The 18493-nt window shown below is 34.2% G+C and overlaps 1 protein-coding gene across 11 annotated transcripts in view; it reads right to left on the reverse strand.

Annotated features, from left to right (window-relative positions):
- Positions 1-6030: 6030 nt before the first annotated feature.
- Positions 6031-18493, reverse strand: part of OtopLa (proton channel otopetrin-like a) — a 598778-nt gene continuing 586315 nt past the window's right edge. For all 11 annotated transcript variants that reach the window (XM_081752534.1, XM_081752533.1, XM_081752532.1 and 8 more), the window contains one exon: positions 6031-9827. In XM_081752534.1, coding sequence (XP_081608660.1) covers positions 9693-9827 — 135 coding nt within the window. In that variant the 3' untranslated portion in view covers positions 6031-9692. The remainder of the gene's footprint in view (positions 9828-18493) is intronic.

The following is an 18493-nucleotide window of genomic DNA, read 5'->3' on the forward strand; positions in this document are numbered from 1 at the left end:
ATGGATTTATTTTATGATGCGCTGTTTAAACATCACGCGAGAATAGATTGAAGCTTCTGCAAGAACGCATTGTAGGCTATGAGCCGCTAGCCTTCCGGTTTTCTCGTGTAATCTTCAGAATGGGGCGGTGACAATCGCCTTCCCGTCACCCTCAGCAGACGAAAACCATGAGCAATACACAAATTCAACACGATGCAACGAACGTGGGCGAATGTTGACGAAAGGCTAGCCTTCGGGTGTTGGGGAAACAAAAGCGACAAGACACGGTCTTGTAAGAAAGTGTAAAACAGAGAGACTATGAAAAATTTAGGAGCTCGCATTCAGTAACAAGTTCTGAGAAAGAGAAAAAGAGAGAGAGAGAGGGAGAGATTTAAAATCTTACTATGAATAGTACTAATACATTAGGGATCTAATTGCGTAGTGGTTTCCGCTATCGCAGCGTAAAATTTGCATTTTAGTTGGCGATAATTGACATAGCAATTATAAATGCTTGTTGCATTTTTTGCGTTGCGTTGCGACCCGCAAGTTTTGCGAAGGGCGGTATGAATGAGGCCTCAGATGAGATATAGTGTCTTTTGTTGTACTAGATTTTTCTGTTAAAAGTTCCTCTAAAACTAGCTTTTTCTATATATATATTAAAAAAAGCATAAATTGACTGTGAGCTGCAGCACTACTGTTTTCCATTAGTATGCTGATAGGTGTTGTTGTGGGTGAAGTTCTTAAGTGTGTCTATGATTTGGAGAATTTAATATTAAGATAGTCCTATATCCGTTTTTATTTGTTTCTTTGAAATAGTAATACAGTGTATGTGGGATGTGCGAATATCGTGTATATAAGGAAACCGTATATGTAAGGGAAATATGAAGCAGAACTACTCTTATACTTTTTCTTGCATTGTATGAAAAATCTATTGCATGAATTAGCATTTTTCTGTTAAACATTACAGCCAGGTCCGTAGTCAGAACACTAAGACGTGATCGTTTAAATAAGGGCGGTATAGTTTTTTTTTTTGGGGGGGGGGCGCAACTTGAATTCACTTTACACTCATATATACATACAACAAACAATTGCAAGTTTCAGGGGACTGGGCCCCTCCTAGCCACCCTCTAGCTACGAATCTAATTTCAGCCTACCTATTTCTAAACTTCACGCTACGTCACTGCATACATCACATGTTGAATAGCTGTAGCCGGTTTCTTGCGACAAACGACAAAGAGATTTCTTCCACAACACCCGCCTGTAAGATCCGATGCTTCCCTGTCTCACTCAGAAGCGATCCTATTTCTTCAAATTTATTCACTAGCGGCTATATTATATTTCTGTCTAGGACAGAACGTGTGATAAATTTGTTTCTAAATGCCCTTTGCGTAGCAACAACAGATTCCGTTCTTCAAAAACGTTCAACGATAAACTCATGCTGCTCCAGCGAGTGCACTTTTCTCTTTGTGTCCTGATCATACCCACACAGTAGCACATAACTGTTCGCACAATTTCCAACACAACGGCCCAGATTCTTGTTTCTTATTGGCCTTGGCGAGGTTGCCATCTATCGAAGAAAACTCACATCTGCATTCCGCACCGCAGCTCATTCCAATTGTAAGGTACACTGGCGAAAATTTGCTGTTTTTCTTGAGGCGTGGTCGATATTATCCCGGATGATCTTAAACTAGTAAACATAATCCCATAAATCTCCCATCCTTCTTTGATCATTTGCCACAAATCGCATGAAAATCGGACTTCAGATATAAATTTTAGACCCAAATGAAATCCGTGAGTTTTAAAAGAATCACCCTGTAGTTTAACGATTAAAATTATGAGATTAATAATACGTACTACAAAACGTACAAATTTGGTATGTTTAAATGAAAGGAGATGAAATATTACAGTTATAAATTCTATTGACCTGAAACACTAATTAACGTGCCCGCAATCCATATTGTAAAAGTTTAGTTGCCATTAAGAGGTTTTTCAGTATGCATATATGAACGATTTTCCAAAAATAGGAGGACCGCGGTGAATCAGTGGTAGAAAGTTCACCGCTGGTGCATGGGGTCCTTGGTTCGATCCCAGCTCGCATCAAGTGAACTTTGTGAACGACAAATACTGTGTGCGTGGGTTTTCTCGGAGTTCTCCCACTTTCTTAATTCCACCATTTCTTTCATTTCTCATCATCACCGTCTCCTTTAGCCTAGCCGGCATAACCATGGGACGTAAAGCTTAATACATTTCATTTTTATTTATTTATTTATGTATTTTTTTTTTCAAAAATAGGGAACTAATTGAGCTGATTTTCTGAGAAAAAAGTGTTTGAGAAAATATACATTTCTTATTTTGATGCATGTTCACATGGTAAGTGTATTTTGGTGATCAGTAGAGATCAAAAACCATTATTCATTCTTTTATATATATTGTGCATTCTTCGGGGCTGATTATACTTGGCATGGAGTTGGTAATCAATGGCATGGAAAAGGAACTAGTGGCATATAGTTGATCCTCAACATAGAACAATGAACTTCGAATACATATTCATGTTCAGAAGACTTACAAAACTTAAGAAAGGAAATTAAATGTGAAAAATTGATTAAACAATTAGTTTTGAAGCTGGGTCACTAATTTGAAAAAAACAAAAATGTGAATCACAACGATTATGTCTATCCCCACACTATATGTAAATAACAAATTTTATAAAAAGATGTTCTATGTGACGCTTTAAAAAAAATTCAAACTTTTTTTTTTTTTTTTTTTTGCATGACTGAAAAAGAAACTTCAGAAATTTCTTCATATTTCCACGATTGTTTAGTTTTCTGACGCTACAACTGGTCAAAATAGAAATTTTCTTATGACTAAGTTTTACTTTTTGGTTTGCAAGAGTTTATAAAAGGGATGTGTTTCAACCTTTTCCAGTCAGAGGCAGGGGCGGACCCAGGGGGAGCGATGGGGGAGATCCCCCCCATCAGAAGAGGAAATTTTCTTATTTTTTATATATATAAATAAAACCCATCCCAAAGTTTGGAGCCCTTAAAAGTAGCAGTATGACAACCCACCGCCCCCCCCCCAGAAGTCGGTCCTGGATCCGCCCCTGGTCAGAGGGCATTGTTTCTTCCAGTGCAACCGAAACTTTGGTCTAATCAGAAAGAAGATTTTACAAAAGGAGATTATTAATAATCCAGAGCCTTATCTAACTGCAATGGTGTTGCGGAGGGAAAATCGACCAATTTTGAAATTGTTGTGAAAGCAGACCGTTTGAAAGACTGGGATCCTTTTCTGAACAGTTTCTTTAAAAAAAAAAAAAAAAAAAAAACTCAAAAACGAATATTCCCTTTATTTTAATAAAATACTGTATGTTATCATCAAATCTTACACAATGGTGCGTTACTGTGTTCTAAAACTTATTTATTGGGATGGTGGTTTATTTATTGTTGATATATTCGTGGGATTAGAAATTTGGGAGCAACTGGATTGCGCACACTCTAGATCCAAAATTGCGCACAAATCTCTGTTGGTCTTTTTGAACACAAATTTTTGTCCAACTTTGCCACAAATAGCTTTAAAATCTGAGCGCAAACAAGGTTTTCCTTCAGACTATGATAGAAACAGAAATTAGAAATAAAATGAAAATTATATTGAGGCTTAATTAAATAGATTGATCAGTTAATACAAGTCAAGGTATCTCCAAAACCAAGTTTTCATATTTACAACCTACATGCTAAAATTTTCCTGGTTGCAATTTTAAGCCTACAATTTTCAGAAATTTAATCAATTCTCTTTGTCTCATATTCTGAATATGTATCACCTTTAAGCACCTCATACTGTTTCAGTATGAAGTTATGTCTCCTCAAATCTTTCTTTCTTTGTGTATTGACATCCCTTTTCGCAATTGATCTTAATTTAAATTTTGTTTCTGATTGTATTTACAACAAAGATGAAATCACTTGATAAATATCTGGACTCGGTGAATAGAATTGTTCATTGCAATGTTTATGAAATGTTTTCGCCCCATTCGTTATTCGAGGAGCTACTGAGGGTTCTTAAACCCATATTCTAGGTGGAAACTTGAATAAAACTAAGCAAACAATTATGATGACATTCTCAATATTATTATTATTAAAAATAATAATATGGTAGGCATACTTCCCACTATTAGCCAAGGACGATAATCTTAGCTTCTTGATTTGCAAATAGAAACTTTTCTCCATCATGACTGAATTCATCTTCTGTTTCAACAGTTTGCTCAACAACCTCTGTAATACTTCTCGAACGAACTGGTGTGTGTGTGTGTGTGTGTGTGTGTGTTTCGAATACAGTACATAGCTTCTTTACACTTCTTCATATCCTTATATGTTAATTTCTCTGCATTTTCTAAATTAGAGTTGTCAATGAAGTCACACAGATATACAAACATAACAAAAGAGAAAATATTTTCCATCTGACAACATTATTTAATTTTTTTGTGCGCAATCCTGTACATTATGACAACTTGTCAACGGCTTATCAGATAAAACTGATAAAACCGGAAAAGTGTGCGAGCATTTTCATTGCAGCCAGAGATTTTTGCAAAATAAGATCTACACTTTACTCCGAAGTGAATCAATTTAAAGTTAATGATGTTAAAAATTTGTATCGCTTTTTAAAGCGGGACGATATTGATTTTATCGAATAATTTCACAATCTTCGTAAGTTTCAATTTCAATGCATTTTGAGAAATAAAGATAAGTTTCTGAAACTTGAATATGGCTTTCAATTATCTGTTCTGTACTACAAAAGTGTTCTGCGTAGAAGAAGACACATGAACATACTGTACATTTGTATGTATTAATCATTAATATACAAGTATAATACATTGTTATTGAGAAATTACGTTTTGCAAAGGATATATCTTCTATGCGGTTCGTTGTCAAGCCAGTAATCTTTATTTTACTCACAACATACAGTATTATTGACAATTTTCGTTTTGCGTTTACTCGAAACATAGTTTTCTCCTAGGTACCATTTTTACCTGCTTCAATTACTGTCAACATCGGGAGAAAACTCAATTAACATATTTTACGGGCTATAAGACGCTACAGACTATGACACGCACCTTAATTTTTAAGCAATTTTAAAACAAAAGAATACCGTAACATTGTGCATCCCGCAAGCTTGTTAATCTCCGCAACTCAGGTTCGTCTCATCGGTGCACTGCTGCTGCCAGTTGAATCCAATGTTGCCAGATAAAGATAGGTTTCCCGTGGCATTGAATATGTGGCCATTTTTAAGACTGGCGGGAATTTAAAATCAAACACTAGATATTTTTATATTAATTTCGAGTATAAGGCGCACCTGAATTTTGGAGGCAATTTTTCGAAGTAAAAAGTGCGTCTTAGAGTGCGTAAAATACGGCTGCAACATTAAGCGTGTTGCTGAAGCGACATAAGAGTTCATCACCTCCCATGCGTCATTAACAATCTTTTGTCCGCTACGGCGGACGGAGGAAGGAAGAGATACATGGTGATTCAGCAATACAGCGTTGACAACATATGGCAGGAGAGACAACGTATTTTCTTAAATTTCGTCTTCTTTTAACTCTGCACCAAAAATGTACTCTTAAAATTAATTTATTTGTTTTCAGTGTTAAGTGTTTTCTCATAATTTTAAGAATAAATTTTAGGTACAGAGTTAAAAGTAGATGAAATATAAGATAATGTAGGAAATATTCACTTACCTCAAAACTAAGAAGAAAGCCTGAAGAAGTCCACAGGATAATAGGTGGATGAAATATACTTGGTTCATTGAAGATTAACGCTATTAAAGTAACAAAGCTTTCATTTTATTTCATGAAAGTATTTTCCATCATTACTATTCAAAACTAACAAATTGCACTGTATATTAAGAAAATTCTATTAAATTTAGCACCATCATCCAGTTTTCCGTACTAGTTCTTTTAATTAATTTTAGGAAAATAGACGTTAAATCTGGCAACAACGAAACCAATTTTGTTCTGCGCAGCTACCGAATTAAGTATTGGTATATAGTAAATAAAATTACTATGCATTTTATATGAATATTTTTATTTATTTTATTTATATATATATAATTTATTAGACATTTATTTTATTTCTCCACAAATATTTGAAACACTTTGTACAAAAGTAATCAAAGAAACTGGAAGTTCTAAAAATTTCATTTATAAAACATGAAAAAGGTTTATCATTTTATATCAAATTTGTGGTTGGTCATTTATTTGTTGTGCACAGGACAGAGGTAACATTCTAGTGGTTTAGAACACAAGATAAAGTACCAATTTTTGTTGTGCAATTTTTTTTTCTTTTCTTATTTTGTCCTGCCCTAAACATGATTCTTGACCCTTTTTTTTCTTCCAGTCCCTTTCAACAATGGTTGACCTATAACCTAGCAGACAGACATACACAACAACAATCATTTGCTTCACAATAATAATAATAATAATAATCATTTCTTTCTTTTATTGGTCACATTATGTAATTTTATATTTGAAGTTCTCAAATAATACTCTCTAAAAAGAAATGAAAAAAAAAAAATACAAGTTCGGACAAAATACTTTTTTTATATATATAAATACATTGTCTTCTCCAACTATACACTAGTAAATACAAATCTCTCTCAGAAGAAATTTTGCCTAATTTCTTTGGAGGGGAAGGGAAGGGGCAAAAAAAAGAAAAATAAAAAACAAGTGTTCTTCAGAGCAACACTGATATACAGATATAATAGCATTAAGTATCAAATATCTTTTCAGACATTCTTTGATTTCTTTCAGGCAGTATTATGTATATATATATAATATATATATATAATGGCAGCTGAGTCTATATGAAGAAAAGTTTTATTTAAACACTATAATATATCCATTTAAAGTACATTGACAAATTTACAGATTATTTTCTTTTAAAAACTATTTTGGTGTGCTTATTTTGGTCACTAGAGTTGGTACAAGCACACTTATTTCATTTTATAAAAGTTAAAAAATTATAAACTAAAATATACATATATAAATCAATAATATCTGCCATGTTGTCTTTTCTTCTATTGGAAAACTAACTAAGTTATAATGTATAGTGTATATGAAACCTTGTCCTAGGATGATAATGATAGGAAATGTACCAAAAAAAAAAAAAAAAAAAAAAAAATGATGTGATATACCGTACAATCATTGAAGAAAACGAATTTAAAATATTCGTTACGTAATTGACATCAAACTGAGATTCATTTAAAACTGTCTTTTCTACAATATCATTCTTTTTCAGACCCCTTGTACATTCTTTCCACAGCATTTTATCAATATGCTATCACAGAGATTTCGAAAGAAGAAACTCTTATCTTAGAAAATTTCTACAAATTGCAAGGGCTCTTAAAACTAGAAATAATTTTATACATAAATTTGTGCATGAATGTCTAGAAAACAAATCAAAACAGAAAAACAACACAATTTATTACGCTAAATACAAGAAAAAAAGATTCTGTGTCGTACTTCAGTCTTGGATATCACTTTCCTTAAAGCAAACATTAAAAATTTGTTTTGTAACCGTACTTAGCCATTTCGTTCTTGCTGTTGCAGCAAATATTTTGTATTAAATAATTTTGTGTGTTTTGAAAGCATTGATGTAACAGGTGCACGTAGTCAACAGAAGGTATATCATCTCTAACTGGTAGTGCTCAAAGGATGTGTCATCTGCATTTATGCTGATAGATTTTTGGTCCTATTGAAAACTCTAAAGTATTCTCTGAACTATGGTTATATTTTACCTATTATTGTAAGAACGAAATCATTTTTCTACATTCCCATATCTCCCCGACGAATTGTGATTAAAACTAGGTATGACTTTATGTAACAGAGTACTATTTTGAAAGTGAAATAAAAATCTAATAAAATTTTCCAATTGCTTTTTCAGATGCAGACAGATAAAAATAAATTTCCAAAGAAGATATTTTGTAATAATAACTCTCCCTCTTGACTAATAGATACGACACTAAAAACATCTTACAAATTCTATTGTAAATAAAATAACACTATCGCTTACACAAAACTGAAGTAGTTTTACTAGCAAAAATATTTACGACTCAAAATGAAAAAGAAAAAGAAAAAGAAAACTTGAAATCTAATTAAAAAAAAAAACAGTCAGTCTTAAAATTATCTACAAAACCAGAAGTAATCACAAAAATGAATTATATCTAAAAGAAGAGAAATCTGCCTTGCAGTTTACGATGTTCTGCTGAGTAAATGCTTTGTTTCTGTAAGATATATTTTTGCATTGAACAAATTGACATATACGTTCTTCAGAACAGCTACTTGATTTTGTAGCATTGCATCTGTATATCAGGCACAAATTATTCAGTTTGGCTTTTGGGCAAAATTTCAAAACAGTATTTTTTAAAGATTTTTTTTGCACACAGCACTCTGATTACTTACGTTTCCTTAAACACTGTCCATTGTACTAAAGAAGATAAAATTTGTAAGTATATTGTCACTAAAAAAAAGATATACAATATATAATATAGATAGCAAGATTTATATATGTATTTGTTGATATTTCTCCTTATGAAAAAATGCTGTACAATTTTTGGTCCTGGATGTTAAAAGTTCCTACAGCGTACCTAAACGCAATATCAACGTACAAAACTTGAACTTCAAAGACTATACATGGACAATTAGAAAAATCTCCAAATATTAAAATTATGCAAAATATATGTACAAATGAAGGTGACATAATGGTAACATACAATCTCGGTGACGTATCTTTATATACTTTTATAATATCATGTAACAGGTAATGGCACCAAAATAGCTTTCTACACATGTTGAGGTGCATACATTTGTTGGCTTTTGTGGGAGGTACTGAAACATACACGTATGATACACATTACACGTGACAATTTTCCTGCACACATGTTCACTGTATTTTAAATACTTACATATGTATATTTATTTTGTTTTATTGGGATGAAATGTGTATAGATATACTTATTTTAAAAGGTCAGCTTTAGAGATATAAAGTGAACATTTGTAGCAATCGGAACTATTTCTCTATTAAAAGTGAACACTGTACTGGTATGGTAATTCTTCTTTTAAAAAAAAATAATAGTAATTACATTTTATACGAGCTGAGTTTGAAAGACAATGGAAACGTTTTAGAAGCACAACCTATACAATTTATTCGGAACTTGAGCTCACATCATCAAATTTTCAACAGCTTTACATACATTGAAAGATAAAAGATTCAAACAATTTCCATCTTTTTATTATTATTATTAGTATTATTATTATATTCTGTTTTAAACAAAACTTTTGATAACATTCACTGAGTGTACTCACGACGCATGCAGGAATAATCAAGATTCTCTGAGTATTCTTTCTTTTACTGCTTTGCCAGTGGATTGACTTTCATTTGAGTATCCATTCAGTTCCAGCACCAACACATCAGCGCCTTGCTATTAACGTGTCTGAACTTACCTCATAGCATCCCAAAACTCTTCCACTGTACTTCGAGAGTGTAATGTGTCTTGTTTTAGTAAGTCATTGTTCACATGCAAAGCACCCTTTGTACGATGTTGTGAGAATTTTTTTTTTTTTGTCACATTAAAGCATTATAACAATATTTTTTAAATCTTGTTCGTTTTCTTTCCATTTATGGCTCAGGGCAGCAACATGCGTTCGGGAGCCAAGCAACTGGACATTGTCTTCATTCCAGTCGAGCCTTGTAGCTTGTTTTCCAAATCTCAGCAAATGTCACTGCAGAATGGAATCGGTGGAAGATGCAGAGAGGTAAGGTGACTCTCTGAACAATGGCCCAGGCCAAGAATCCATAGAGGTCAAGCTGCATAGAAGAAGCAAACTTTTTTTAACCACAATGTTGTAATTCTTTCTCTTTGCTTAGGTTCTGGTAAGTATCTTGGAAGATAACTTTTACCCTTATCTAATTCCAAACTCTATTAACTTAATTTATTACATCATTTGTAGTATAGTCGCTACAACCTTTGGTCGGCTGTAACGCCAAAAGTTTAGTGCAATCAGCAACAAAAGTTTACTCTTGCAAAAAAGACATTAAAGAAAATACATACTTTTTTTTTTTTTTTTTTTCTACCGTTAGAAGGTTCTTAAAGTATAGACAACTCGTTTACATGTTAAAAAAATTAACAGTAAATTTTTACCTATTTAAAATGGATCTTGTACTCTTTGAGATTCACTTCCTCAGTGTTGGAATGAGACTACATGGCTACGGAACATTACAGAATACTGGCATATGCCTCTATTTAGAATGTTGGTTCCTAGAGTAGATACTGTGTAAACAGATCATGGAGAATCGAAAATTAGATCAAGATGGATTAGAACTTATGGATTCTCGTATGTTCTCTCATGTAGTGGAATATCTTTTCTCTTATTATGTTTTCTTCTCTACAGACACGTCAAACGAATGGTGTATTTTAAAGTCTACTATAAACGAGAACAATTGCTGTAAATTTATTTTCAATTATAAAATGTCTTAACGACTGATAAAGTTTGTGGGAAAGGGCACAGATTTAGAATATGGAAGTACGTTTAGGATACTACGAATAAAATTAAGAAAACTTATTTCTAAAAGCGCCACATCTCTAAGAGATAAAGTAGAAACCAAATAATTAATGTAAGCGTCATTATCATGTAATCCACCTTAAGAAGCAATTATACACAATATAAACTCCCTAACATACAGATTGACAAACTGTCGGCACAAGGAAAACTGTCAAAGTATCCGATTTTTTAAAAGAAAAATCTTTTAGAATAATGTTAATTCTATTTGTACATTTACTTTTCTTATTTCCACTCTTGATAATAAAAGTGCACCATATTAATGTCTACAATATTACAAAAGAAGGTGGGGGGGGGGGAACTAGCTTTTGGAAATTTTCAATCCGGATCATCAGTATATAGGTCAGATCATTTTTATATTCCTATCAACTTAAAAAAAATAGGGTTCAGCATATATTCTAAACAACTGTTAAACAGTAATCCTGTTCTCTTATGCAATGTCATGATGCTTATATTATTGAATCAAAAATTTTCCAGAATTATTTAAGGTTAATATCTGATTATGAACAAGATGAGTACATTTGTTTTCTCTTTTTCTTTTTCTATATCTCTGTTTCCTAGTTTCATTAATTAGAAATATTTAAAGGGAAACGTAAATATTTCATTCACTCTAATGTTTGCCATTCTGAAATATTTCATCACTGTTTTCGCTTTGCATTTAGGTCCTTTTGAAGCTGAGGGACGAAGAGCAGCATAGTGTCAAAGATAATGCGCTCCCACCACAAATCGATTCGATCCGTTACACCAAGGGCGGGAACGCTATCTATCAGGAGAAAGCTTTTTGTTGCTGACTGTAAACTGCAAAGCTACGGTAAAAGACAACACTTATACAGATTAAGCTTAGGAAAAAAGATTATACAAGAACTATATACTACTATTACTACTGTTACTGCAATGCTTACATGGTGAGCAAGCATTGAACACACTAAACATAAGCGAAAAGAAACAAAAGCACAAACAAATTTTTAACGTTTTGATCAATGAATACATTTTAATGTTTCACAAAAGTCACTTTAAAAAAAAAAAAAAGAAGAAGAAGAAGAAGAAGAAACAAGTACTACATAAATTCACTGCCTGAATACGTCTACTGACTGTATTTTTAATTTCTTTCTTTTGTTTAATTCTAGTTTGAGTATTTTATTTCCAGGTCGCTATCTATTACACAGGGTGTTTCGCAATGTATACACATCATTCGACGAGAGCAATTCTAATTCGAAAAATACTCACTTACAGAATGGCCGCTAAGAATAAGTTGCAGCTCTTGGTCGTTTTATAACTAAAATTTTAAAGTACAATAAACATAAAGACGCGAGTATATTTATGGCAAGAATTTTTATCTTTGAATTATTATTATTATTATTATTTGCAATAAGTCCTCAAGGAACTATACAAAGTACTTATAGGATATTGTTTGCTTCCTTTTGTGCTTATATTTCTTCAATTCTTTTCTCTCTTCATACCAAACTATTCTGGTCTTTTCTTTCGGTTGCACCTTTTGGTCCACTTGTGATTTACTAATTTTAGAACTAAAGATTTTCCTGTTTTTGATGTCTTCTCGTGTGATTCCTGGTAACTTTAGATTGTTTCTGATTTCGCCAATCCATTCCATGGTGTATATCTCTGCTTTACTCCTATTTTCATAGAATTCAACTATTCGTTTTGTGAGCCTATCCGAATTCGTTCTTTTGATTTGTTCATAAAACTTTAATCTGCGTTTCCTAATACTACCATAGATGTACTGTTTGATTTCTTGTTTCCTCCTGATTGTGTGTTGTGAGTCTTTGAGTTTTGTGCCTAAGAGGTTTTTTTTTTTTTTTCGTGGTTTTCTATTCCTTTTTCTCAATGTTTTCCATGTCTGATTTTCTGTTCAAGATTCATGCTTCTGTATTATTATTATTATTATTATTATTATTATTATTATAGTTGTAATTAATTTACTTTCCTATGTAATTCACTCGTATGCTAATACTGGCAATGTAATATAACTCGGACTTAGCATACTGTATTCAACGGAAGTTCATTGCATTTATTTTCAGCACCACTTTGTAGATGGTTTATTAAGTTTTAAAAGTTCAGCTTCCTCCCATTTACGAATCTAAGATATTTTCTCTATCTGATTTAGCGGATTCCTGTTTTTGCGGGTTATTCCTAGTGTATGTCTCACTTTATATCATAATACAGACATAATACACACACCGGTGGGCCGTGGTGGCTCAGTGGTAGAGCGTTCACCTCTGGTGCATGAGGTCCCTGGTTCGATCTCAGCTCGATAAGTGAACTTTGTGTGTGGAGACAAACATTGTGTGCGTGGGTTTCTCGGGGTTCTTCCGCTTCCTCACGCTTTCTTCATTCCACCATTTTATTTATTTCTCACCATCACCGTCTCTTTTAGCCTCGCCGGCATAACCGTGGGACGTAAAACTTAAAAGATTTCATTTCAATATACACACTATAATTTTTCCCTTAAGACATTGATATTTTACTTTTAATATGAAATGCTCTTTCTAAATACATAACTAACTAACTAAAACTAACTAACTCTAAGGCCTATAGAACCCAGAGGTTCAAGGCCGTACTCACAAAATTCTCCATTGACTCCTGTCCTTAGCCAACTGGATCAAGTTTCTACTTTGTATTTCTGTGAGATCCATCTTAATATTGTCTTCCTATCTACACCTAGGTCTGCTAATGGTCGTTTTCCGATTGGATTTCCAATCAAAACTTTGAAAGCGTTCCTACTTTCTTCCATTCTGGCTGCATGACCTGCCTAGCTGAACCTCTTGGACTTGGTGACTAACAATGTTTGGTAAACGATATAAATTATGCAGTCCCCATTTCCGTTTCTCTTGAGTCCGAATATTCGTCTCAGGCTTTTATTCTCAAAAATTTTCAGCCTGCATTCTTTTCTTGGAGTAAGTCTAAATGCATAACCATTTTTGGGGGCTGTGGTGGCTCAGTGGTAGAGCGTTCACCTCTGGTGCTTGGGTTCTGGGTTCGATCCCAGCCCCCGCCAAGTAAACTTTGTGATGGACAAACACCGTGTACGTGGGTTTCCTCGTTGGGTTCTCCCGTTTCCTCCCACTTTCTTCATTCCACCATTTCATTCATTACTCATCATCACCGTCTCCTTTAGCCTAACCGGCATAACCGTGGGACGTAAAACTCAAAGATTTCATTTCATTCCTTTTTTTAAAAAAAATCATCTCAGGCAGAATAGGTATTCATTTCTTTCGTTCTGTACTTTAGCAATTCACATAGCTAGTCGCCTAGTCTTTCATCATGTTTATTCGTCTATGAATTTCTTCTCAGAAAAGCTTTGTGTGTGTTTACCTCTGAGGAAGAACGACATCGATTTCAACTAAAGTTGATATTAAAGCAATTGATAGCTCATTTGGAAAGCCTAAAAATTTAGTTAAAATGATCAAGACGAACATTCATCGACTTCAATCAAAATTAACATTAAAATCATTGATAGTCCTTTTGGAAGGTGCCAATTTAGTTGAAATGTCAAACTAATAGTCAAAACTCACAAGAACTTTTATTTCTCAGGAATGACTTGCTAAATTTTCATCAAAATTAGTTTAACGTTCGTAAATGATTTGCGTAAAACGATTTACCTGTTGTTATGTATGGTTGAGAAACAAGGTTACTGACTCTGAGGGAAGAACATATACTGAAACTATTTGAAAACAAGATCCTCAGATGAATAATTCAGATCCAAGAGAAACGGGAATGGGGAATAGCGGAAACTTCATAACGAGGAACTACGTAATATATACGATTTACCAAACACAGTTAGGGTCATCAAATCTAGGAGGCTGAGGTGGGCAGGTCATGTAGCCAGAATGGAAGAAAATAGGAACGCTTTCGAAGTCTTAACTGGAAGACCAATCGAAAAACGACCATTAGGAAGACCTAGACGCAGATGGAAGGACAATATTAAGATGGATCTCGCAGAAATAGGAATACAGAATAGAAACTGGATCCAGTTGGCTAAGGATAGAAGTCAGTGGAGAGCTTTTGTGAACGCGACATTGACCCTCCGGGTTCCATAGGCCATAGAGTTAGACAGATGGTTTATTTATGTGGTCTGCCAAAATTGATTAAGGTAAAGTTTCGATTTGACCAAGGCTCAATACTATAGTCGATATTAACAATAATTTTTGGCAATGGTTGCCAAAGTTGTATTAAAACTGACTGAAAACAGAGCATTTATCTGTGTTCCCAAATTTAATCGAGATCGTTCGAGATCAAAGGTCAGGAAAGAAATATCTCAAAACTGACCTGAAAATATAAACGACTATACTTAAGGTCTTTGATGCTTTAGTAAGGCACGAAAGCTAGGATTAGTCAACAAACAAGAAATCTATTCAAAGTTGAAAGGACAAAATAAAGGAATTGCTTGACTTACTTAAGCTAGTACATTAAAGACATTGATATCCTAATTGTGTAGATATATCGAAATTTATCATTTATTGGTCACACCCAATATCGAACAAACGAACTATTGATTGATTTGTGGACATAAAATCTTTCTTTGTGTATATATAGAAGTTACCATTATTTTGTAAGGACATTTTCTTACTTTAGTTATGTAAACATGTATAGTAGACTTAAAGGAACGAAGAATATAGAAATCAAGAAAGGACAGTATTCTAGCAATGACATATCGAAGTCTGGGAATTCGTATAATGTTTTATTCCTTCACATTCTATTATTTTTCTTCCGTACTATTTAAGGATTATCTTGTTATATAACTTATCTCAATGTTTCTTTTTATGGTAATAAATCAGAGAGATCTCCTTCCTGATAATTATCTAAGCTGTGTGACGTCAAGAGACTGGTGACACAAGGCTTTTCGTCAACATCATCATAACGCTGTAATGGATTGGTCTTTAAAATCGAGGGGACTCCGAAAGAAAGTTCAGTTAATCGGAATACGCGGTACAGTCAGTTTAGATTCCGTTAGTCGAGATTATTCATTCTATATGTCGAAGTAACCTCTAACACGATCAGTTAAACGAACGAAGGATAGCCAGAGAATTAACACACACTCGAGTCTGAGATATAGCCACTTTTAGGCTAAAACACAGACTCCAGGAATTCTGCACGCCAACGACGGAATAAGGAAAATTCTGGATCAGGAAGGAGATTGACGAGGAGCTCAGCTGCAGGATGGAGCGTCACCAGGTGCCCCTAAACCCTGTATTCGAATCATTGTAATCACCCACCCCTACCCCGCCTAACCTCTTTCTCTGTATATACTTTTAAGATTTTATCGTCTCCATTTAATTTCATCTTGTGACCTATTGCTACATGATGTCAGACAAGCGCCGCTCGAATTCACGGTACCTTTTTGAGATAGATCTCAACATTGTCTCTGTGGCATCGCAGCTATTCTGAGTTATATTTTCGGCGATAGCAATTGTAAAACTTGCATGATCTGCCTATTTATATAAACAGGAAATACATACATGTTAAAGTATAAACACTTATACACATAAAAAATACTAATAATGAATTACTATGTGTTTGTTCATAGAAGTAGCAATGGTTTTATGTTTTACGACATATTTTACGTTTAATATTTTTCGAAAACGGTAAAGTAACTTTATACTTAGGTAGTGATGCGTCTACGACATTTTAGTGTTTACGACTCAACACCTTTCTTCCATACGTTTTCCCGACATAACATTTAATATAGCTGACTGTAACAATCGGTCAGGCCTTTCTTTCTCTAATATTCCATTTTGTTTCTTTCCTGTTTAGTCTCCGTCGACGAGATTCTCGAGGCATGAAAACTAAGTATGTACATTTGATACATTTGGTTTATTTTGTTTTTAACAAAAATACAAGTATCTTATATTTTTATTTTTATATGGCCATGTTTGAACTCTTTTAAATATATAGCTAAATACATTTTTGCAAAATAAATGTATTTTGTACAAAAGAATCTATTGATAAATTTGTCGTGTAAACTGCGTGACACCCTGCATAAAAATACATAAAATATAATATTACTAGAACGTACATAATATTTATTAAGTATACGAAATCTAAGTCACTCAAAATCGTCATTATTATGAATATGAATAATTTTACTTTCGTTAATAAGTTATCTTCCAGTTACTTCCAGAACTTACCTTAAATACTAACACTGGGTAAGATCTCTATTTGCTGGTCTTCACGCCATCAAATGTACCAGTTGGGGCTTAAATACACTACACTATTTCTACATACTCAAAAGTACTACATATTACATATATTATATATTATACATATTATCTACATCACACTACAAATTAATTTTACTCAAATCAAAGATTATATGAGGATTTTAAACCCAAATCCCTCATGAATTTCCTGCACAAATTAGTTGTACTTCTTCCAAGACTTATGAATTTCATGTTTTACAAAACTTTCTTAAACTTAGCATGCTAACACACTCAGGAATTTTAATAATCACCGAACGTTTTACTTCAAATTCTAATTCCTGAAAAATCCTTAGGTTATCAAGTTTTCGGCCCCTGTCTGGAGCCTTGTTCACAGAGAATAAAATTAAAAAAAAAAAAAGTATGGGAAATAAAAGCATCAAGGAAATACATCACGTTCTGGATGCTTTGAAAGAATGAATAATCTTTCTGTTTCAGTTTTGGACCCATGTAAATTCCTGAGTCTATAATATTGTGTCATGCCACTGAATATTGTTCATTGCAGATTTAGCATTACACATACGAGAGCTGGAAAGAAATAAGTGGCAACACTGTTTTATCCCCGCGCAGGGATTTTTGTTCGAGCTGCTGTTGGCAACACATTTAGAAGGTGAGTGGAGCTATACAACGCGGGTGGCGGTGCTAGTGTAGGTGCTGCAGTGACAGTAGTGGAGTGTGTTGAAGGTAGGTTGTCAAATCACACCGCTCTAAAGGTGATGTTTTCCAAGGTAGAACAACGTGCATGGATAAAGATCGAAGTGGCTCGTGGAAAAAACGCCAGGGAATATCACTGTGGACTACGTGAAGCATGCTGTAATGACGCACTGCCGTATCGGACTGTGGCACGTTGAGTTGCAACGTTTTGTTCACGGCTGATGGTGTCCAACAGGAACCAGGTGTAGGTCGACATGGGGTCGAAAACCGAGTCACTGAATTGATTTGATCTTTGCTGCATGTGGACTGCCAGGAAATTGGCTAACAAGGTAGGAACATCCCACACTACACTGTTGAATGTGTTGCACAATGTCTTTGTTTACTTAAAAACTGCATCCCGCTGGGTACCGCACCACCTTACAACGTCCAAAAATGGCACAGATACGCCCTCAATAGTGATCATTAGGCAGGTTACAGACGGAAACGACACGTGTTTCAGGCCAGAATCATCACACTTGACGAAACATGGGCGCGTTCTTATAAGCCAGCAGTTAAGCGCCACTCAAATCAATGGTGCCACCTATCATCTCCCTGATCCAAGAAGCTGCGTCAGGAACCTGAGAATGTGAAGGTAATTCTGGTAGTGGTGTACGATGTACGTGGTGTCATATTACAGCACGCAGTTCCTCCGGACCAGACCGTAAATGCAGTGTACTACCCCATGTTTCTGGAACATCTTTGTCCTATAATTATTCTATCAAGCCTTGTTTCCATTTTGTACTATTACACAATAACACACTGAGCAATGCTACGTGATAATATGTATAAAAAAACACAATCACGTGTTTTTACATATTATCACATAGCCTTGCTCAATGTGTTATCTTTGTCCTGCGTTGCGCAGGAAACCCAACTGCATAAGGGATCCTATTGTTTTGCATGACAACACTTGTTGTAACAATGCAGTTGCTGTGAGGGAAGGTGTTTGCACGATAGAGGTGGGAGGTTCTAGAGCACCCACCCTATTCATTGGACATGAGTCCATGTG

The sequence above is a fragment of the Thermobia domestica genome, chromosome 3, assembly GCF_964235325.1.
Source record: "Thermobia domestica chromosome 3, izTheDome1.hap1.1, whole genome shotgun sequence".
NCBI classification, from domain to species: Eukaryota; Metazoa; Arthropoda; class Insecta; order Zygentoma; family Lepismatidae; genus Thermobia; species Thermobia domestica.